Source organism: Cervus canadensis, chromosome X (genome assembly GCF_019320065.1).
Source record: "Cervus canadensis isolate Bull #8, Minnesota chromosome X, ASM1932006v1, whole genome shotgun sequence".
Lineage (NCBI taxonomy): Eukaryota > Metazoa > Chordata > Mammalia > Artiodactyla > Cervidae > Cervus > Cervus canadensis.
This window is the reverse complement of record NC_057419.1, coordinates 131,624,139-131,648,783: the sequence shown is the minus strand read 5'-3', so window position 1 is coordinate 131,648,783 and position 24,645 is coordinate 131,624,139. Positions and strand designations below refer to the sequence as shown.

The following is a 24,645-nucleotide window of genomic DNA, read 5'->3' as shown; positions in this document are numbered from 1 at the left end:
AACCTGTCTGCCAATGCAGGAGATGTAAGAGACACAGGTTGGATCCCTGGGTCAGGAAGATCCCCTGGAGAAAGACATAGCAACCCACTCCAGTATTCTTGCCTGGAGATTCCTATGGACAGAGGAGCCTGGTGGGCTACAGTCCATAGGGTTGCAAAGAGTCAGACATGACTGAGTGGCAACCTAACACACACACACACACACACACACACAATGACTTTATAGGCTGATTCACTGTCTACCAGTTTTGAATTTTATTGTGAAGTAGTCTCAGGGCACCTTGTTTTACCCAGATGTCCTAAAGACTCTTAAAGTCTCGTCACTTTAACAGTGCGTGTCTCAATGATCATCTTGGGATATATTGTGCTTTTTCAACCTACAAATTCAAGTTAACTTCTAGAATGTTTTCTTGAATTTGATCTTTGCATATTTTTGTTACTTTTGTTTAGTTCTCAGGGGATAACATGCTCACCTAGGTGGGATCTACTTTGTCCACATTACATAGATTTTTATTTAGAACTGTTTATCCTATGAATTTATCTTGCTTTTTTCTGTTTTGTTCTTCATGTATCTTAACTGTATTTTTGGCAGTGTCTGTTCTCCTTAGTACTGCCAGTGTTTGTTTCATTTTCATGATTATTTTTTTCTCTTCTGTTATTTTCATGAGCTTCACTGTCTCACATTATTTCCCTTTATGTTGTTTCATTATAACTTTATCACTCTCTTTTGAGCTCTCTGATTTATATACTGTGTCCTTTCATGGCAATATGTTCTGTTCCAACTTTTTTCTGCTTGTGGGTCATATGTCCTTAGTGAGTGCTTATTTGCCATTTGTTTTTCCTATTTTAAAATTTTTCTTCTGGTTCCTTTGTAGATTATGTTCCATTTAGATTATTACTCATCTTTGAATAAGGTTAGTTCTTCCTGGACCAGCTATTATTAATAGGTTCATGCAGGGGACAGGCTAATGCACTGTTCCTAACAGAAATTTTACGTAGTTCAGAGCAAAGATCCTTTCAACACAATGTGAGTGTGTGTGTGTGTGTGACAGATAGAGAATTGTTTTAGCTTTTATTTATCTCCAGTGAATGAATCTTGGAAACTGTATGGCTACTCAAAATTCATTACCTCTCCTCTATCATTCCTCAAAACAATTACTGCAAAGATGATGTATGTATATGCTTCCTTATTCAGACTTGAACTCCCTTTGGCCCATGGAACCTTCCACCAACAGTCTATAGCCCTATTCTCATTTTTCCAAATAAAGGATTATTGGTTTATTTCACCATATGAGATGAATACTTTGAAAAGGTATGCTCTGCTTTGTCTGAAAATTAGTCATCTCTAGGCATCTTCCCACACTCCTGGATCATTATGGCACTTGGCAGGCTTTACCCATTCATTGTGATTCAGGCATAAAGTTATTCTGCTTTTCATTCTCCTTTTGTATTTGGGTAATTTTAGAGAAAAGAAAGGGCAGGGTCCCCTTTACTCTGCCATTCTAAAAATGTAAGTCACCTCTAGATTCTCCTTATGCCACAATGTCTTTCTTCTCTGCCAGCATGACAAATTTCTACTTTTCCATTAAGTCTTAGCTCAAATGCCAACTTAATTTCTGAAACTTTATCTTACTTCCTCTAGAAAACTTAGGCACCCTTTGCTCCCTCTTCTCATTGTATTGGGGACATAGTTATAACAAAGGACATATTGTGTTGAATTGTAATAGTTTATGTATTTGCCTTTCTGACCAGGCTGAGTTTTCTAGGGAAGGGGCTGTGATTTTTTGGTCTTTTTATCTCTTCCACTTGCTTGACAAATGGTAAGTATTCGATAAATATTGTTGAATTAGTAAATGAATTCCAAACAATATTCTGCATGCCATAAAGGTCGTCTTTCTAAAGTACAAATCTGATCACTTTAACAAATAAATTGGTGGGGCTCCGCATTTTCAGAAGAAATATACCAAGCATATGAGGCCCTTATAAGTTGTCCCCAAATTATCTTGATGTATCATCTTTTATTGTTTCTGTTGGTATGCTATCACTTAGCCAGATTCAAATTCTTGCAGTTTCTAGAATATGCCATGCCCTTTCATGCCTCTGTGCTTATGCACATTCTGTTCACTCTGCTGGAAATGTCCTTCCTTTCCTTTTCTGCCTGATAAATTTGTATTCATACTTCAAATCTCACCTTCTATGTGATGGCTTCCTAGATTTCCTGTTTGTTATTTAATGCTCTATGCTTTCATTGCATGCATATTGCTTATATCTTTATTATAAAACTTACTACATCACACCATAATTATTTGTCTACTCCTCCATGCTACCAGCTGATTGTGAACTTCTCAAGGTCAGGAAAATTGTCTAACTTTTCATTTCTGGGACCCCAGTCTTTTGCACATGGAAGGTGCTTGCCAAATGCTTGTTGAATCAATAAATTCTAGTGTTGAAACAGACTTTAACAAATGGCAACAAACGTTTTTCACTGTAAATTGTAAAAAAGAAAAAAAAACAAAAACACATCTTTTTCTACTTATATCTTCTAGATCCTTCAAATGACTCTACTCACTGAATAAATTCTGGATATAAATAATGACTTACAGAAATCATTTGATGAGCTTGCTCTTATGGAACTCTTCTACCACTTGGCACTAAGCTGCTAACTTGCATTTGAGTTCTTCCAAGTGTGATTTATTTCAGTAATCTTAACTAATGAATTGGATCAACTGTGCAGTGATCCAATCAAATTCGTGGTGATTGGCTGTCTTCACAGTTGGGAAAAAATAATGATCTTATTCTGGTCAATAGGACTACTTGTATTCATGGCCACCAGAATTACTTTTATCAAAAATGTAAGTAAGCAAATCACTAAGTAGAAGACCTGTGATCACATTTGTTTTTAATACTTACTCCCCTCAACACACGCCTCCCCATATCTCTCCTATAACAACCCTTTCCCCTAAAGGGAATTTTTGAGTGTTTAATAATTTTTGGAGTCTCACAAACTGGTAATAATATTTCGTACAATATCTGAAGTAAAGCAAATTCATATATTGTAGTGAATTGTGTTTAATGAATCAAATTGATTCTTTTCTTTTAACTTACTATCTTAAGCTGCAAGCTGCTAATTATATAAAGAAATCGTGTCACAATGGCTTGGTCTACAGAAGATTAAGATTGCAACATTTATATTTAATAGTCCAATCATATATCCATAATATATTTTTCTCTTTTAGAAAATGCTTTCCAAAAGATATTTAGTTCCCTTTTGAATCAATAAAGCAAAATTTAACTGAGTTTCTTACTAAAATTCCTCCTTTTGTAAATATGTTCACCATTTCCATCTTAACTTTTTACTCTTTTGGTTAGATTTACCTGGGATTTATATATTTCTAGAGTCTAGATGAGCAATTAAACACATTAGGGCTTCAGTTTGGTATGGAGTACACCATCACTTCATGGGAAATAGATGGGGAGACAGTGGAAACAGTGTCAGACTTTATTTTTTGGGGCTCCAAAATCACTGCAGATGGTGATTGCAGCCATGAAATTAAAAGATGCTTACTCCTTGGAAGGAAAGTTATGACCAACCTAGACAGCATATTAAAAAGCAGAGACATTACTTTGCCACAAAGGTCCATCTGGCCAAGGCTATGGTTTTTCTAGTAGTTATGTATGGATGTGAGAGTTGGACTGTGAAGAGAGCTGAGCGCTGAAGAATTGATGCTTTTGACCTGTGATGTTGGAGAAGACTCTTGAGAGTCCCTTGGACTGCAAGGAGATCCAACCAGTCCATCCTAAAGGAGATCAGTCCTGGGTGTTCATTGGAAGGACTGAGGCTGAAGCTGAAACTCCAGTACTTTGGCCACCTCATGCAAAGTGTTGACTCATTGGAAAAGACCCTGATGCTGGGAGGGATTGGGGGCAGGAGGAGAAGGGGGCGACAGAGGATGAGATGGCTGGATGGCATCACCTACTCAATGGGCATGAGTTTGAGTAAACTCTGGGGGTTTGTGATGGACAGGGAGGCCTGGCGTGCTGCGATTCATGGGGTCGCAAAGAGTCGGACACAACTGAGCGACTGTACTGAACTGAACTGAACACCATGTAAGAAAACATTGTTACTACTTAGTATATACATAATATCCCCCAAATGTGTAAAAAGTTTGAAGTTCATTTCCTTACTACTTTAATAATAACTGTTGAGGTACACTGTTAATATAGGACTTTTAAGTTTTGTAAAATACATGGGATAAATATAACCAGTAATTTAAATATTGTTCATAATGCAGTATCTTGAGAAATGATCCTGCCTTGAGCAAGTGTTTGGTTTTCTTATGTCCATATCCCTCTCGGGTTAATTAAAAATGTTATTTTATCATATTCATGTTAGATAATGTGACATTTAACACAGCTAATTTATTTAACAGAAAAAGATGAACAAATTGCTGACCTAATTTTTTCTACCACACATTTTGCATATTTGAACTTCACACCTTTCACATAGAGTAAAACTTACATGATCAAACCATTAACATTGTAAGAAACTTGAAAGAAACAACACTAAATATCTTTCCATCAAAAGACACAAAGTTCTCCTTTGCTATAAATAGTTAATAAGTTTTAACTGCCCTAGAAGGTGGCTCAGACAGTAAAGAATCCGCTTGCAAAGCAAGAGACCCAGGTTTGATTCCTGGGTCAGGAAGATCTCCTGGAGAAGGGAATGGCTACCTATTCCAATATTCTTGGGGCTTCCCTGGTGGCTCAGACGGTAAAGAATCTGCCTGCCAAGCAGGAGACCTGTGTTCTATCCCTGGGTTGGGAAAATTCCCTGGAAGAGAAAATGACAACCAACTCCAGTATCTTTGCCTGGAGAATTCCATGGACAGAGGAGCCTGGTGGGCTACTGTCCATGGGGTCATGAAGAGTCGGACATGACTGAGCCACTAACACTTTCACTTTTCACTTAAATACATCCAGCAAGCAAAAAGCTCAAGTCATGAAAATCGTCAATTTAGGAACAGGTATTTATTTGCATTATAATATGACCAGATTTTCTAGAAGATTAGTTTATATACTGATCCCACACAGCAGGTAAACTATGAAAAGATTTGCATATGACCCTTTAAGAACATACTTCATGAGGGAGCTAAGAGACACCTGAGCTTCAAGAGAGCACTGAAAAATCTACATTCTTAACAAGCTAGCAAGTACTCAAATGCACCATGATAAGGCAGCAGTTGCTATGCACTAAAGTTACAAGACCTATAAACATATTATTGGAGAAAGATTTTCTGGAGAAAAACAAAAATTGAACTGGTATGAGCCAGAACAGTGAAGAACAAGCAGCAGTCTTTTCTCATCCATATCAGGACTCTGTAATAAATTACCCTCTTCTCTCTCATACTGTCAGGAGAAAACGATGTTTAGATTAAACCTCGCTAAGGCCTAAAAGGATAATTTGTCAGTATTTTCCAGTTTACTACCAATGCAGTATTGATTTGCTAGGGCGCTTCTTTCTATTTTATTTACACTAATTCAATCTGGAACAACTGAAACTTAACTTGTTGGAAAGCAAGATATTTCTTTATTTTAAGTCTCACAGGCCCAAGGTATAAGGTACAAGAAAATATGTCCAAATTATTCTTTCTAGTTCTTGTAGGTAAAGACTAACCTCTTCATTGGAGGCAAACCATTATCAGAGAAAACCACATATCTGCTGAGATTTACCTTGGGCTAATTTCTTTTTATACAATTATGGTTCTTAGAAGAATGTGATTAAAAAAAAAAAAAACAAGTTCCAAATGACTGCTCAATTTAGCAGACTCGTGACTCTAGTTGTAGGCAGCTGCTTAGAAACGAGAAGTAAAACAGAAACATCTTGATAAACCTTCTTGTGGCTGAAGCTGATAAAAATGGCAGTGTTAGCTTGATGTCCAAATGACAGAGCTTAGGGAGAAAACTATACTTGAGGGAAAAGATAAAATTACTTTCCAAATCTTATTGCTCCCTGTGAAATTTACTCAAATTAACAGAAGGTATCCTACAGATCCAGGACTAAAATGAAAGCACCCAAAGGTTAAAGTAATTTTATGCATATATGTTACAGGCAAGTAAACATACATATATCAAGTACTTAATACCCAAGAGCTCCTGTTGGTTTCCTTTCTTTCATTTTTAGTGATTGCTTTGTTTTGTCCTGTTTTGTCTTGTTTTTCTTCCGGAAGTACTTCAATATCAGTTGTGGCGTTGTTTTGACACCAGTAAGTATGGGAGGACTGGTGAAAATGTCATGAGTTGATGGGTTCATGACTCTTTCAAGGCTGAAATGTTGAAATTTCATTTCCCAGTCTTTTTTCCACTTTTACAGATACTTCCTCAAACTCTGACATGACTCAGGATTAGTAAAATCTCACTTTAACATCTTATAGTTTCTTATCATAGTTTTAATTTAGACTTGGCTGTCCTATAGATTCACATTTCAATTTTGACTGAACTGACTGATCAATTCTAATCAGAATGCTTTAAAAAAATAATTGATGTGTTATTTGATAATACAGTTGTGTCTTCATAAACAAAAGGTTTAATAACTCACTGAAATAACCAGGCAATTCAGACAACATATCAATTTAGGCAAGGTCTTAAATCAATTAACCTCTTTGACGATTTTGATTGACTTCCTTATTTTCATAAATCACTCAAAAAGATAGATGTATCTGCTTATTTATTTATTTATGGATATTCAAGTAATTGGTATTTTCTATTTCTTAGTCTTAAAATAAACTATTCTGACTATAAAGTTCTCCTACAATATTCATTTGACTCGTAGTCTAATTGTGATTGAATACAATTATGTCTAAATGCATTGATTTGGAATATCAACTACAGTGGTTTTTCTATGCAGAAATTAGCTTGAATATTTTACCTATAAAAATAAGTACAGTCTTCACAAACTAAAATTAAACAATCCAAGAAACAAGAAAACAGGTCTGACTGATTCAACTACTAACATAGGGGTTTAAAAACTACTGAGTTTATTGAGCTGACTAGCCAAATCATAGAAACCAAACCAGTTTACACACATAGACAAGGCACTAAAAAATCAATTGTGCAAGAAATAACAGCTCAAGTCAATCAAATACAGTTATTCAGTTCTGTGCAAAGACACAGTCAAAACATATAGAACAAGAATTGCATCTCTATATTTCTTTACTAGTTCAAAAATATTTGTTGAATACATAGTAAGTGTCCAAAACAATACAGAAGCTTGAAATACTTCAGTAAGCAAAACAGACAAGGATCCCAGACCTTGTGGAGCTTATAATCAAGACAATAAACAACAGTCACAGAACATAAGTTAATTATACAGAAGATAATACATTCTATGGGGGAAAAAAAGGGCAGGGTAAAGGGTATTGGGAGTTTGGGGCTGGGTGATAGTTACAGTCTCATATAGCACCACTCAGAGTCAGCTTCATTGAGCAGGAAACATCTGAACAAAGATGTGAGGAGCTGTCAGAATTAAACATGTAAGATCTGGAGGAAGAGAGTCCCACGCACAGGACTCAGCTAAGGCGAAGTCCCTAAGGCAGAAGTGTGCTGCAGCTTTTCTGGAGATGGACAAAGATGCCACTGAGATGGGAGGGGAACTAATATGTAGAAGGAGGTGAGCCCAGAAAGGTATCAGGGAGCAAATTTTAGACCACAGTAAATATTTTACTCTCAGTTAAAGGAGAAAACATTGGCATACTTTTAAGCAGAGCAGACTGACATTTTTTTTCATTTATTTTTATTAGTTGGAGGCTAATTACTTTACAATATTGTAGTGGTTTTTGTCACACATTGACATGAATCAGCCATGGATTTACATGTGTTCCCCATCCCAATCCCCCCTCCCACCTCCTTCCCCATCCCATCCCTCTGGGTCTTCCCAGTGCACCAGGCCCGAGCACTTGTCTCATGCATCCAACCTGGGCTGGTGATCTGTTTCACCCTTGATAATATACATGTTTCGATGCTGTTCTCTTGAAACATCCCACCCTCGCCTTCCACAGAGTCCAAAAGTCTGTTCTGTACATCTGTGTCTCTTTTTCTGTTTTGCATATAGGGTTATCGTTACCATCTTTCTAAATCCCATATATATGTGTTAGTATGCTGTAATGGTCTTTATCTTTCTGGCTTACTTCACTCTGTATAATGGGCTCCAGTTTCATCCATCTCATTAGAACTGATTCAAATGAATTCTTTTTAATGGCTGAGTAATATTCCATGGTGTATATGTACCATAGCTTCCTTATCCATTCGTCTGCTGATGGGCATCTAGGTTGCTTCCATGTCCTGGCTATTATAAACAGTGCTGCGATGAACATTGGGGTGCACGTCAGACTGACAGTTTAAAAGAATCATTCGAGGTACTTCCTTGGTGGTCCAGTGGCTAAGACTCTGTGTTCAATCCCTGGTCAGGGAACTAGAGCTCCTGTGCCATAGCAAAGATTGAAGATCCTGCATGCCACAACTAAGACCTGGCACAGCTAAATAAGAAATTTTTTTTTTTTAAGAAATGGATCATTCTAGGAAGGAGGAAGACCTGTTAGGGTGTTGCTGTATTAACCAGGTGAGAGATGATGGTGGTTTGGACAAGGGTGATAGCAATGGAGTTGGTAGTGAAGAAACAGTGCTTACTGATGGAGTGGATGTAAGGTATGGGAGTGAGAGGGTTCTCGGGACGACGCCAAGGATTTTGGCTTGAGCAAGTGGTAGGCTAGAGTTTTCGTCAACTGAAATGGGCAAGTCTGCAAGTGGATCAAGTTTGAAGTAGAGGGAGGATTAGGAATTCTGTTTTGGACAAGTGAAATTTAAGATACCCACTAGATACCCAGGTGAAATCTTCAAGTAAGTTGAAAAATGGACGTTGGCAGAGAGGTCTTGGAGGAATATGAATTTGGGGCTCATTTGTATAGTAGATGGTATTTTAAGCAGCAAGACCGTATGAGATCACACAGTGAGTGAGTGTAAATGGAGAAGATTCTAAGACAAGGAGCACTGGGACACTCCAATATTAAAATATCACAGAGAAGAGGAAGAATCAGCAAGTAAGAGAAGTAACTACTGAGATAAGGGGAAAATTAAGAGCATGGTAACCTGGAAACCAGGCAAAGAAAGCCCAGAGAACTCATAAATTCATCAGAAAATGACATATTCCATTAGTCTTAAACTTCTCCTCCTCTTGGCCCTTGTTTAGCAGAGGTAACCCAAGGTTTATATTAATTAAAAAATGTGGTAGAAGGGAAATTCTTGGGTTATTTCACAAGGCTGCCAATTTTCTCATAGAAAAAGTTATTAAACCTTTGCACAGAAGATTTCTACAGGCCACATAATCATTCTAGCTGAAGGATTATTTCGGCAAATCTAAACTTGCCAAGGAACAATGAAAATAAAAGATAAGTTATCTCAAAAAAACTAGATTTACACTTATAAACATCAAAATAAATGAAAATTATTTAAGCACAAATTTCCAGATGATAGAATAAAACTGAACAAAAAATTAAAAATATAGACTTTGGAGAATAAAGAAATGCTGTTTAAAGTCAACCACTTAGTATAATAGTTATTTTCTCATGGAAACACAATTATGTGTACACTGTTGAAATTGTTAAATGACAAATACATGGTTTTGGCTTCAAAGGAAAATAGTATAGTATATATGACATCAAAGATTTGAAATGTGTAGCTTTGTTTTAAAACTGCTAATTTGAGCAGACACCTTTGAAACATAAAACTGCTGATCGGCTGGTTAACAACACTTCCATGTCTTCCTTGCTTTCTCTGTAAGACATAAACTTGATCTCCAAACATAGCTTTTTCCTAAGTAAATAGAAGAGCATGTCTCATCCACATATGGGGCTCTAATTTCATAATGACAATTTAAAATGAGCCGGTGACTTAATAATGATGTAAAGAGCAAAATATTACATTACCCTTGGTCTGATATATTTTTTTCTCATCTTATTTTTAGAAGAAACACACATCACAAAAGCTGTGCTAAAGAAATAAATTAAGAGCTAAACCTGGATATTGCCATAAAGGAAATATTTAATAATCCTGTGCTTTTATTTAAGGAAGTTTTTTTCCTATTTTTTTAAAACATTGGAAAGAACCCTGTAAGCAGCAATTAATTGTTGGTTATTTTTTAAAAAGTAGTCTAGAAAGCAAGTGACTTGGATTCATTCCTCTGTGATATCACTGTCATTTTATTTACTTTTTCGATATGTTAAATAAAAATTTTAATAACATATGGTACAAAGTTCTAAAAGAACAAAAATGCACAGAGGAAAACAAATCTCCCTCCAATCCCTATCCACAGTCACCTAGTTGCCTTCCACAAATGCAATCAGAATAATCCATTTATTCAAATAGTTTCAGAGAAATTCTATGCATCTTCAAGCATATATGGGCTTCCCTTGTAGCTCAGTTGGTAAAGAATTTGCTGCAGTGCAGGAGACCTGGGTTCGATTCCTGGGTCAGGAAGATCCCCTGGAGAAGGAAGTGGCAACCCACCCCAGTATCCTTGCCTAGAGAATCCCATGGACAGAGGAGCCTGGCCGGCAGCTAACAGTCCATGGGGTCACAAGAATCGGACACAACTTAGCAACAACAGGCTAGACTACACAAGACAAGCATATATACATGTAGTTCCATGTAAAATCACACACCAAGTGTAGTGTACCAGACATCACTGCTTTTAAATTGCAGGTTGTGACCAATTAGTTGGTTATGAAATAAATTTACTGGATTACAATTAATGTTAGAAAGACATGAAATAAGATAGAAAACGTCAGAGTGCATTGTTTATAGTAAGGGTAGATACTGTCTTGTGAAATTTTTTTCTAGGTTTTTTGCTTGTTGGTTTGTTTAGAGATTCATTGAGAACTGGGTCACAATGTAAAGTGTATTTCTTACTCTGGGTCACAGACAAAAAGGTTACTTCTATACACAATGATTCAAACTCAGTGGATTTTATTTAAAAATGTATATTGAAGATTGTTCTACTTCAATATATAGTTGTGTCATTGTTTGTTTAGATTTATTTAAAAAGTTTCAGGTATCCATAAAAGTGTATAACGAGCAATGCTGTAAACACTCATGTACCCCTACCATATAGTTTAAGAAATAAAATATTATACATAAATATGCTACTTTATTACATATATTTATATAAATATAGGGTCAATAAATATATGACCCCATATAAATATAGGCTCAATAGAGTTGAAAGCTCCCTGTACAATTCCCCCTAAGGCATTCTACTTCTCCTTCTACTGTGTATATTCATTCTTTGTAAGGCTGCAGAATATTCCATGCTGCATGACTCTACCATAAATTATAGTTGCTTTCCTGGTGGCTCAGTGGGTAAAGAGTCTGTCTGCAATGCAGGAGAGCCATGTTTGATCCCTGGGTTGGGAAGATCACCAGGAGAAGGAAACGGCAACCCACTCCAGTGCTCTTGCTTGGAGAATTCCATGGACAGAGAAACAGTCCATGGTGGGCTACAGTCCGTGGGGTCACAAAGAGTTGGACACGACTGAGTGACTAACAACACATATACCATAAATTATACAAATAGCCTCCTATTGATGAACATTTTGATTGACAGCCCCTATTTTTTGATAGTTCAAACAATGCTATTATGAACACCCTCACATATATCACTGCATACCCACTGAGTATCTATAGGATAAATTCGAAGAAATGCAAGTGCTAAGTAAAAAGGACGTAGAGTTTTTGCTAGATGTTGCCAAATTTTCTTTCATAGAGACTGTATCTATTTATAATCCTATCAGTTCAGTTCGACCCTTTGTGACCCCATGGATTGTAGCACGTCAGGCTTCCCTGTCCAGCACCAACTCCCAGAGTTTGCTTAAACTCCTGTCTATTGAGTCGGTGATGCCATCCAATCATCTCATCCTCTGCTGTCCCCTTCTCCTCCTGCTTTCAATCTTTCCCAGCACCAGGGTCTTTTCCAATGAGTCAGTTCTTTGCATAAGGTAGCCAAAGTATTGTAGCTTCAATTTCAGCATCAGTACTTCCAAAGAATATTTAGGATTGATTTTCTTTAGGATTGACTGGTTTGATCTCCTTGCAGTCCAAGGGACTCTTGAGAGTCTTCTCCAACCCCACAGTTCAAAAGCATCAATCCTTCAGCACTCACCCTTCTTTATGGTCCAACTCTCACATCCATACATGACTACTGGAAAAACCATAGCTTTGATGATACAGACCTTTGTTGGCAAAATGATGTCTCTGCTTTTTAATACGTTGTCTAGGTTGATCATAGCTTTTCTTCCAAAGAGCAAGTGTCTTTTAATCTCATGGATGCAGTCACCATCTGCAGTGATTCTGGAGCCCAAGAAAATAAAGTCTGTCACTGTTTCCACTGTTTCCCCATCTATTTCCCATGAAGTGATGGGACTGGATACCATGATCTTAGTTTTCTGAATGTTGAGCTTTAAGCCAACTTTTTCACTCTCCTCTTTCACTGTCATCAAGAGGCTCTTTAGTTCTTCTTCACTTTCTGCCATAAGCATGGTGTCATCTGCATATCTGAGATTATTGGGATTTCTCCTGGCAACCTTGATTCCAGCTTATGCTTCATCCAGCCCAGCGCTTCCCATGATATACTCTGCATATAAGTTAAATAAGCAGGATGACAATATATAGCCTTGACGTACTCCTTTCCCAATTTGGAGCCAGGTCTTGTTCCATATCCAGTTCTAACTGTTGCTTCTTGACCTGCATACACATTTCTCAGGAGGCAGGTAAGGTGGTCTGGTATTCCTCTCTCTAAAAGAATTTTCCACAGTTTGTTGCGATCCACACTGTCAAAGGCTTTAGCATAATCAATGAAGCAGAAGTGGATGTTTTTCTGGAATTCTCTGTTTTTCCGGAAGCATTTCCAGGCTTCTTTTCCCATTCTAACACTTTGCTCACATACTACAACATTATTTTAATTAAAATGAACTTAAATATCCGGCAAATTTATTATCTCAATTTTTTTTCAAATATTTTCATCCTGTTCTTGCAAATTTGCTTTTTTTTCCCATTTGAACATTAGAGCTGGTAAGTCATATTTTTTACATGGTCAATTGATATTGTTTTTGGAGGCATATTAAAATTATATATTGATTTAAGGAGAATTTTATGACAGTGATATCATCCACAAACAGGCTAAGGCTCTCAATTTATTTATATTTTCTTCTATATTCCAAAATAGTATTGCTTTTTGTGTATGTATGTGCGTGTGTGTGTAAATACATGTGTGTATGAGTATGTGTCTTGCTCTTTTTGCTAGTTTATTCCTAGGCATTTTGATTGTCATTCTTATTTCTGTAATTTATTCAACTATATTTTCTAATTAAATGTGTTTTTTATGGAAAGAAAACTATTAAATTGGTGTCATAATGTTGTACCAAATCAGTTTCCTGAATTCTTATCATTTGTATTAATTTGTTTGGTTTTCTTAGATTTTTAGATATACAAATATATAACTTACAAATAATAATTTAACCTCATTGCTTCTAATTTTATTCCTCTTAGTTCAGTCTTTCTTCTCATGGTTACAGCTGCTACCTTCATAAAAGGTTTCAAGTAATTGGTGAAAGTAGACATCTTTTTGTGTTCTTGATTCTAACAAACCTTTCTAGTGCTTCCTTACTTGGAGTAAAAGTGGATTTTGTAATTTTACATAAGAAATTATATATATATTATACATATATTTTAAGTTAAGAGTCTCTATCCAAAATTACAGGGCAGTAATATAGTATAGTGGATAAATGGAAGGGTTTGAAATCAGCCTGGGTTTAAATCCTGGCTTTGTCGCATACTAGCTAAATGACCTGGCCTATCATCATTGTGCCTCAATATTTTCATTTGTAGATAAGGATATTATTAGTACCTAAGTCAGAGAGTAGTTGTGAGAATTAAACTCATTAATATCTGCAAAATAGCTAGAACAGTATCTAGCAGAGAGTAAGTTATGTGTTTGTTTAATCCAACATTGGGTTTTATAAAATGATTTTTTGAATCTATGCAACTTTTCATGTGATTTGCCTATATTTCTCTACTCATATAATGAGTTAGAGTAACAAAATTCCTAATATTGAACTCTCCTTGCATTCCCCACCAAGAACTGCACTTAGTTGTAGCATATTATTCTTTTACTATATTGCTGGACCTTGTTTGCCAGTATTTTACCTCAGAATTTTGTATCAGAATTCATAACTACAATTGGTTTGTAGATTTACTTTGTGATTTCTTTTTCTGCTTTAGATCTTGTTGTTTTTCTTGCTTTCAAAAAATTATAAGAAGATTTGGAAGAGTTCCCTTTTGTTATGCTCTGAAGACACTTAAGTAGCACTGAAATGATGTATCTGTTTCTTAAAGTTTTGACAGATTTTGTCTATTTCTGCTACTTTCTTTGGTTTGGGTGGTTCTTTGAAAATTTTATTTCTATAGTATAAATTAGAAAAGTTAGGTTTTCTCTTTTCTCGGGCCATTTTTGCCATTTATATTTGTTCTATAAAATTATTTATTTCACTCAGGTTTTCAAGTATATCTTAAAAGAGGTATACAAAGTAGTCTCTTACGAATCATTCAATTTCCTCTTTATCTATAGTTATTTTGACATGCTTATTTCTTATCATCTTTTATTTTCTGCATTGTCTTATCTATTTTATTGCCCCCCACTCCAGAACTGGCTCTTAGATTTATTCATTAGCTCTAGATTTTTTTATGATACATATTTTCATTTTTTATGATACATATTTTAAAGTCAGTTCAATTAACAAATGAGGAAATGCCATTAAAAAAGATGAAAAAAGGTTCAATTTCAGAATCAATAAATGACATGTAATTTTAAATCTATAGTTATTACTGTTTTAAAATTTCATTGAAAAATTAACAAAAATATTTTAAAGTAAATCATCTAGTACTAGTGAGGAAAATGGTCACTCATGCTTTGCTAATGAGATATATAAATTCAGAAATACTTTGTTAATATCTCTCTTGAGTCTTAATGTAAACATTATTGAATTCTGTAATTTTATTTGTAAAAATCTACCATAAGGAAGAAATCAGAAAAAGACCAACATTTTGACCACAAGGATGCCAACTGTATTAACAGCATTTTTACACTAGTAAAACATTGGAAATGCTAATATTCAAAAATAAGGTAGAGTTAAGATATGTTACATCTTAACTAATATATTTAAAATACTACTTAATTAAGACTTGGTAACATGGAACATGCCTGTTTTAATTAAACTGAAGTATCAAGTTGCATGGATCGTCATGAAGCGGGAGTTCCCGACCTGTGGAATCTGATGCCTGATGACCCGAGGTGGAGCTGATGTAATAATAATAGAAATAAAGTGAAAGCGAAAGTCTCTCAACCGTGTCCGACTCTTTGCAACCCCATGGACTATACAGTCCATGGAATTCTCCAGGCCAGAATACTGGAGTGGGTAGCCTTTCCCTTCTCCAGGAGATCTTCCCAACCCAGGGATCGAACCCAGGTCTCCCATATTGCAGGCGGATCCTTTACCAGCTGAGTCACAAAAGAAATAAAGTGCACAATAAATGCAATGCATTTGAGTCATCCCTGAATCAACTCCCTTCACCCAACCCTGTCCATGGAAACATTATCTTCCAAGAAACTAGTTCCTGGTGCCAAAAAGGTTGAGGATCGCTGTTATAAAGGAACACGAGGTACTGTGAGCACATTAACACGTTTTGGATTTTCAGTTTGTACCTATCTATCATCTCCATATACTTCCATAAGCTATAAAATATAGATGCTCGAATTTGATCACTTAAAAATATAAAGTTCTATATCTACAAATACAAATGTACCATATGAACCTATTTCAAAAGGCAAATAACAAATTAGGAAAAATGCATAATATGTGTTCATTTTTTTTTACCCTTTATATATAAAAAGTTCTTGAAAATTAATTAGTATGAAAATCTGTATTACATATAGAATGGATAAACAACAAGGTTCTACTGTATACCACAGAAAACGCCATTCAATATCTTGGGACAAGCCATAATGGAAAAGAATACAAAAAAGAATGTATGTATGTGGTGGCTCAGATGGTACAGAATCCGCCTGCAATGCAGGAGACCTGAGTTCGATCCCTGGCTTGGGAAGATGCCCTGGAGGAAGGCATGGCAATCCACTCCAGTATTCTTGCCTGGAGAATCCTCATGGACAAAGGAGCCTGGCGGACTACAGTCCATGGGGTCACAAAGAGTTGGACACACCTGAGCAACTAAGCACCTGTGTATAACTGAGCCATTTTAGTGTAGCACTGTACATCAACTGTACTTCAATTAAAAATTAACTAAAAATGAAATATAAAAATATGAATAGAAAAAATGGGTAAAGGATATCAACAGTTTAGAAAAAATGTGTATGGTCTATTAACATACAAAAAGATGCCCAAGTTCACTCATAGTTAAATTGCAAAATAATAATAGCACAAAATACCACATGTCATGTAGCAGATTGGGATATTTCATTCATTGCCAGTGTTGATAATGATACAGGAGAACACGTGCGTTGGTAGTATACAGCACTAGTAGGAAGAAAAACTGGTTTTTTAAAGGGGAATTTTGTATCATCTATAGAAATTGCTAAATGTACATATCCTTGGCCCATCACTTCTACTTCTAAGAAATTATCCAACAGGTGTGCAAAAACATGTGTGCAAGGATGTTAAGTACAGCATCATTTTTAATATTAAAGCACTGGAAACTCAGATTTCCACAAACATAAGTCTAACTAAATAAAAAATGATACATAGAGAAGCAGAATACTATATAGCTATTAAAAAGAATAAGGCAGATCTATACTACAAACATGGGAAAATATGCACAATATAATCTTTAGTAGAAAAAAGTTATTGATTTTAATATTATGTTATCCCATTTGTATATGTACAGACCATTTTGGGGGAATTATACATAATATACTGTTAACACTGGTTACCTCTCAAGAATGTCTTGATAATTTCTTGTCTTGCTGATACAAATGGAAGTCCTATCTGTGTATTTCCCAAAGTTATAACATTACCTAAAAGACTTATATGCCAGTTGGTACTTTTTATTTTCTTGCATGTGGAGGGTGGAATATTTGTAATCCTGTGACTTCTATATTTTATATAGAAGCATAAAGAAGAAGGATTTTTCACTTTAAACACGTTTTTACTATTTTAATTTTTGAAACATCAGCTGATATTACTTTAATACTAAAAAAAAGTGGTTGAAATTACCTACTGAAAAGGAAAATATGAGCTTGTTATATCTAACTTTATAACGACTTGAAATTTCAATATCATCAAATCTGTTCTCAATTGTAAGAGTATCACAGACATCCCAGAAGTGTCTCACCCACACATCAAGTAATCCCAATGACTTACACTCTTCCTCTGATCGTGTAACGTTTTCAAAGGAGCCATTACAAAGTCAACTGCACTGTCTTATACATGTCTAATGGGTCCAACAGAGCCATTAGGATGTCAGTTATATGGCAGGGCTTCTGCTGAAGCTATTACCAAGTCATTGCATTGTTTTACACACTTCCTTTGACATTCAGATGGTTCCTGAGGAACTGTTTACATTGCTGTGGAAGTGTCCTGTATAACTTACACTAGCAGGGGAAAACAAAAAAAGCAAAAGAGAGAAATGTAAAATAAACAAATTTCTTCCATTAATTGTACATGAATGGCCCCACATGGTCAAACATCAGAAGGAATAACGCCTTATTTTGGCATAATCTATTACATGTCATTCAAGAAGCCCAGGTATTAGGCTAGCTATTTTTTCACCACTCCTGCTGTTCTGATGGAGCAACTCAGGTTCTGAGAATGACAAATGCATGGCTATGATCATATGGTGTTTATTGGTAGCACATGGTGTATTACCAGGTTTCTGCCATATGCAGTAAGAAGCAATGGGGAGTAGTATTAATGGATTTTTTGGCTATCATGGGATTGTATCAGATAATCTGCTACCTGTAAAGTTCCAAGCAGTGCATAGGGAGCTCAGCTGCCCAACAATCATGGAAATCAACAAGGCCTCTGAGTAGTTGAAATCCCAGCTCTATCTTAAGGGGCTACTCCAATGACAATAGGAAATACAATAGTACGGAGTTAACCCTCAGCCAGGTCTGAAGTGCTTCACTGAATTTCCTCTCAGTCACCTCTACTTAGCAGAACAAGATTGTTGGCTATTAAAATGATGTATGGTCTTCCCTGGTGGCTCAGATGGTGAAGAATCTGCCTGTAATGCAAGAGACCTGGGTTTGATCCCTGGGTCAGGAAGATCCCCCGGAGAAGGAAATGGCCACCCATTCCAGTATTCTTGCCTGGAGAATTCCATGGACAGAGGAACCTGGTGGGCTACAGTCTATGGGGTCACAAAGAGTCGGACAGGACTGAGCAACTAACACTTTCACCTTCACTTTCAAAATGATATATTATTTAAGGTAAGAAAAGTGCAAGGAAATGAGAAGGTGGGCTGAATTCTGCTAGACTAGAGTTTCCTGGCATACCAGATGTTTCAGAAGCCATATTGCATGCCTGGTAAATCCTTGATAAAAGAGACTTCACCCTGGAGCATCTATCCCACAATATATGCATAATAAATTCTTGTTGTGTAACAGATAACCACAACTGAGATGTATTGAGCATTTAATATATAACAGGCAAACTGTAAGGTGCTATATATTCATTTTCTCATTTAATCCTCACACACAAAAATGGAAATAAGTAATGTTTCCATTTGACAGGCAAGCAAACTGAGACCTGGAAAGCTTTAGTTACTTGTCCAAGGGCACACAAGAGTTACGATGCAGAATCAGGGCACAAACACAGGACTATCTTACACCACAATCCACGTTCTTAACCACTCACCATCAGAACAATGTTTATTTAGATTGCACTAATATAATAATTTTTACTTTGATAAATGATTTCACATCCCTTGTATTCTCATAGCAAGCTGCACATATTTTTTATTATGGTACTAAATTGTATTACAGTTAGCCTTCATTGTCTCCAGTAGACTTCTTTGGGTATATATGCCTACTTGACTCTGACCACCTGCATGGCAAACTGCTCCAAGAATCCAGTGGGTGGGGTCCCCAAAAGCAACATGTGTATTGCTAACTTTACTCCCTGGTTGTAGCTGATGGGACCAGTGGTAGACATCTGACTCAAGCTTGGAAAAGTATTCTGTCTCACTGGAATTTAGAAATGGCATTGAAAAATATCCAGTTAATCTCAACTTCTTTCCTGAACATAAGAAATATAAACTGGGGAACTGTATGAGGTTTTATGCTTGCCTTGTGGATGGAGATTTAGAGAAAGTAAATCTACAGAGACAGGACTGAAGGAAATGGATTCAGAAGCAAGAGGCAAAGGAACAGGCAATTCTTCTAATCTAGTTCCTTGTTTTGTCCTGGTCCCATGAAGCATTCACATGCCCCTTTATATAAATTTGTTTTTTTAGGTTTAAGGTAGCTCAAGTTGGTTTCTGTTACCTGCAATAACAACAATAAGGAATAATAAACAATTCTAATTCATAGGGCATCATTCTTGTCCTCTAGACTGTAAATTCTGAGAGAGTTAAAATTGTGTAGTGGTCATCTTTTATATATCCCCAGTCTCCAATATGGGCTTCCCTTGTGGCTCAGTTGGTAAAGAATCCGCCTGCAATGCGGGAGGCCTGGGTTTGATCCCTGGGTTGGGAAGATCCCCTGGAGGAGGGCATGGCACCCTCTCCAGTATTCTTGCCTGGAGAATCCCCATGGACAGAGGAGCCTGGAGGGCTGCAGTCCATGGGGTCACAAAGAGTCAGATATGACTGAGTGACTAGGCCCAGCACAGCACAGTCTCCAATACAGAGCCTGGCAAAGAATAAGTGTTAGTAAGTAAGTGTTAGTCGCTCAGTCGTGCCCGACTCTTTGTGACCCCATGGACTTCAGCCCACCAGCCTCCTCTGTCCATGAGATTTTCCAGGCAAGGATACTGGAGTGGTTGCTCAATAAATACTGCTTATACAGAAATATCATTAACAACAAGAATATAGCCATATTTCTTTGTGACATACTTTATTAAAGGTTAAAAATGCCTTTCTTTAACTATTTCCTTCTATTTAGCACCTTGATAAGCACTTTCACATTTTCTAATACAAATGTTTCATTTAGGCCACATGTGAAAAACACATTCCTGGAAATTGATTACTCAAATTTAGCTGCTAATATAATTTTTTGCTCCAACCTAATGTAGAGTCAAATATCATTATTGAGGAACACTCTAATCACTGATGTTAATGCTCAAGTAGGCCTGCCAAGTTCTTCTAAGAAAAGCCCACTGGATCACCTGTCAGAGGCAGAGTCGTGTGTTAGATGACCAGAGGTTTGACCCACTGTAGCATTTCTATTAAGGGCTTCCCAGGTGGCACAGTTGGTAAAGAATCTGCCTGCCAATGTAGGAGGTGCAAGAAATGTGGGTTTGACCCCTGGGTTGAAAGATCTCCTGGGGAAGGGAATGGCTACCCACTCCAGTATTCTTGCCTGGAGAATCCCATGGACAGAGGAGCCTGGAGGGCTACAGTTCATGGGGTCACAAAGAGTTGGACACAGCTGAGCAACTGAACATGTATGCAACATTTCTATTTAGAGAAGAACTACAATATTATCTCTGTTTTAACTTTTCCCCTGAGAGTAAAGCATGGTGGTGATAGTGGTTTAGTTGTTGTCATGTCCTACTCTTGCAACCCCATGGACTGTAGCCCTCCAGGCTCCTCTGTCCATGGGATTTCCCAGGCAAGAATACTGGAGTGGGTTGCCATGTCCTTCTCTCTGGGGAAATTCCTGATTTAGAGATCAAACCCACATCTCCTACATATTATAGCCAGTCTCCTGCATTGCCGGTGGATTCTTTACTGACTGATCTACCAGGGAAGCCCAAAGAGTAAAGCATATTCTTCATTTTTTAGTACCTATTGTTCTCCAGATTCAGTGGCTAAGTACTGAAGAAAAAACAGTGAATAAACCAGGCTCTGTCTTCAAGTAGCTTCCTATCTAGTGCTTATTAAAAACTATTATGAAGACAGAAGATAAACAACTCAAGTATTAGCCTACAATGAATAGTTACACAAGTAGTAATGTGAAATGGGAGTAGAAAAGGGGTAAAATGAATAAAGCATTATGACTGATATCAAAGTTTCCTGCTTATGGGCCTCAGGATGAAGCTAATTTGAATAAATCTGCAGTTTTCCTAACAGATGATTAAGCATCAATACACAACAAAGGGTTTACTTAGGACGTATTTGAGGGAATGGAAATAAAGTACATTAGTGTTCAGACTGTCCTCTGAAAGCCAAGAAACCCACATTCTCTTCTGTTACCTGCTGCTCTTCCTTCCCTGTACTTCAGACCTCTCAGTTGGTTTCATTCAAAAAGTGAAAGTTATTTATTTTAATTTTTCATGGCTTAAAGCATATTGGAAACTTCAATTCAATTATGGGTAACCAAACAGTTTACAAAAGTGAGAAAAAATATAAATATTTTGAAAGGCTTGACCAATTAATTAAATGAAAGAAATAAGTCCTTACAGACATAATTTCAAAATATAAGTAGAAAATGCAAGTCATAATAGCCTAGGAGGAACAGAATTCAAAGTGTCTTTGAAATCATGTCTCAAATCTTTCCCAGTTGAAAAACCTACTCAAATTAACAAATTCCCCTACTTTCACTTCTCTCCCAAATTTATAGGAGTGAAGCTTAAATCATCCTAAATCAATACCATGATATTATCTTATTGCATTATCAATAATCTAAAAATCAGAATATATAGGAAGATAGAAACAAAATAAAATGTCACTGACACTAACTGAAGCACATGGATGGAGTGGCATGGAGTCTTAGGTTGTGAAGTATTTAATCCTAAAAATTTTAAGCTATTTTACTCTTTTCAAACATAGTATATACAAACTCAAATTACTGAAATAGATTCCCTGCTAGGCCTGCTTTCATGAATGCATGAGATCAGTGAGAAATAAATAGCAATATTTGCACACAAACATTAAGTTCAATTCATTGAAAATAACTTGTTTTTTCAAATTAACATGCTTTTAGAAAAACCATTTACACTCTCATCTCAACTCAAACCTCCTCTGTAAGAATCTATGGAAATGCTGAAGGCAGGCCAGGCCTGGTTATCACTGATTGAAAATTTATGGAATCTAAATTGGTAAAATCTTACACAAGGTCATAAATAAGATTCCAAATTGTATACTCCTTACTGAAAATTGCTAGCAGAGTAAAACTTACAGAACTCTATCTGAGTAAAGTTGTTCATGTCTTATATTCATGCATGATTCAAAGGAACTAAAAAGTCTGGCTATTTGGAAAAAAATCAATTGCATTTAGCTAATTTGTTTCTAAATTGCTGTTTTAACTCTTCCTCCTATGTAAAATGCTGAAACAATAGAATCATTCTATAGATGGGTCATGAGGATGAAATGAGATAAAGATATTAAAAGTGTATTTGGAAATTGTGAAGTACTGATCAATAAGAATAATGAACATTCTGACTATACTTATGTAAGTGCTATCCTTTATATACATTCATTTATTCAATTATCACAGATCTTAGAGGGAGATAGTAATATCCTCCTGGTTTTACAGATGATGAAATTCAGGCACAGAAACATTAGACAACTTTCCCAACATCACACAGCTGGGATTTAAATCTAAGGTGGGATTTTAATCTAAGTCTGGCTTCACAGTACAAAGTGTTTATCACTATGCTCTACTGAAATCCTCTTTGGAGGTGTACATTGGGCCAAAAGAGGCTGGCATTTAAACTACTTTTTAGCAGACTGGATCAGTTTTCACCTTGGCAGTCTTGCCCAATTTTGTGGTACCCTATCCAATTCCTAAAATAAACCATAAGGGAGATAAACCTATAAAGAAAAGACAGGACACATATCCTTTACTCCTGAATCTTCCAACTCGGTCTCAGTAAATAGTGTTACATGACCAAGGTAGATGGCTGATTAGATGGAAGGCGAAATGAAGCTGCACAGCCCCAAACATCCCCAAAAGTTCCTAAAACCTCCAAGGGATATATGGCACACGAACACAGTACATATAGTGGTTCATCACAGTAAGCAGTCCTCATGGTGGGGGAGGATAATATGCATTTTGATAAAACTAATACATCTAATACATGATTCTAATACATCTTCCCCTTGATCCATTTCCCCCAGTTGCTAACAAATTTTGAGTCATTGCCCTGTGGTCAGATGTGAGGGTTCCCCATCTCGCAAAGTACTTGATTTTCATCAAAATCATTTATAAATATTGTTTTAAGTATCCCTCTGCAAAGGAGCAAAGCCAGTGAGCAAAATGAAGGCAAAAGTAAAAGGACACCACTGTCCCCTCACTGAAGAATGACAACACGTCTACAGAAAAGAATGAATGGCATTTCCTTCATTTGAAGGTGTTATTTATAATGACAACAGGGATGGGGGTGTAGTGTGATTCTTAAGCCAAGCCAGAGCATTGGAAGGAAAAGCCCAAGGCCATTTGCTAGATGGCATTGTAAAGTTATGGCAGTATCTGAACTATACTAAATCAATGGCTAGAGTCATGCAAAAAATCATAGATGATGTAGAAAGTCATGAGGCCAAAACCAACCATACCTGATTTAAATCTCTACTCTCATGCTAAATCAGTGTTTCTCTATTCGACCTTAAATCTTGTCTTTGTCCTCAGCTCCTCCCTCACCTCCTCACTGTTACCATCAACATACACCCATGAAATCTTCCAGAGGAAAACAAACCAACAAGCTACCAATAAACTAATCTTTGACAGGTTAATGAACCAGGCCTGTGTGTTGTTTATCAGATGGGCAGGGTTGAACTGTGCAGGCTGGTTGTCAGAGATGGGGTGAGGTAAAAACAATTTGTCATCAAATATTTGGAAACACTTGCCTTGAGTAGACCCAGCTTGAGCCTCCATGTCACAGCAAACAGGAGAGAATTTAAAACCTGTAACAGCAAATATTTTTACTAATTAATCCTTGTCCAACTCATCTGGGATTCTTCAATCTTTACTCTTCGTCCAGTAGTATTTTTTAAATAACAGATTCAATCAAAATACGATTCACATACCATAATGTTCATACTCTTAGAGTGGTTTTTAGTATTTTCAGAGTTGTGGAATTATTACCATTATCTAATTCCAGAGTAGTTTCATCACCCCAGAAGAAACCCCAGACCTAGGGTCTTGCAGGAGTAGAAGAACGGTTGAGCCTAGGGGGAACTCTTTTCTCTTAATGTTTCAGCGAGTGAACTTGGCATATATTCCTTTTGTGAGGCGTGAGGGCTTCCTAAGTGGCTCAGTGGTAGAGAATCTGCCCACCAATGCAGGAGATGTGAGTTCTATCTCGGGGTCGGGAAGATTCCCTGGAGTAGGAAATGGCAACCCATTCCAGTATTCTTGTATGGAAAATTCCTGGTGGGCTACAGTCCACGGGGTTGTACAGAGTCAGACATGACTGTGGACTTATGCATG

General features: G+C 36.6%; 1 protein-coding gene across 3 annotated transcripts in view; it reads right to left on the bottom strand.

The window, feature by feature from the left end:
* TENM1 (teneurin transmembrane protein 1) overlaps positions 1-24,645 on the bottom strand; it is an 891,941-nt gene that overhangs the window by 537,871 nt on the left and 329,425 nt on the right. For all 3 annotated transcript variants that reach the window (XM_043459374.1, XM_043459376.1, XM_043459375.1), the window contains one exon: positions 24,063-24,119. In XM_043459374.1, coding sequence (XP_043315309.1) covers positions 24,063-24,119 — 57 coding nt within the window. The remainder of the gene's footprint in view (positions 1-24,062; positions 24,120-24,645) is intronic.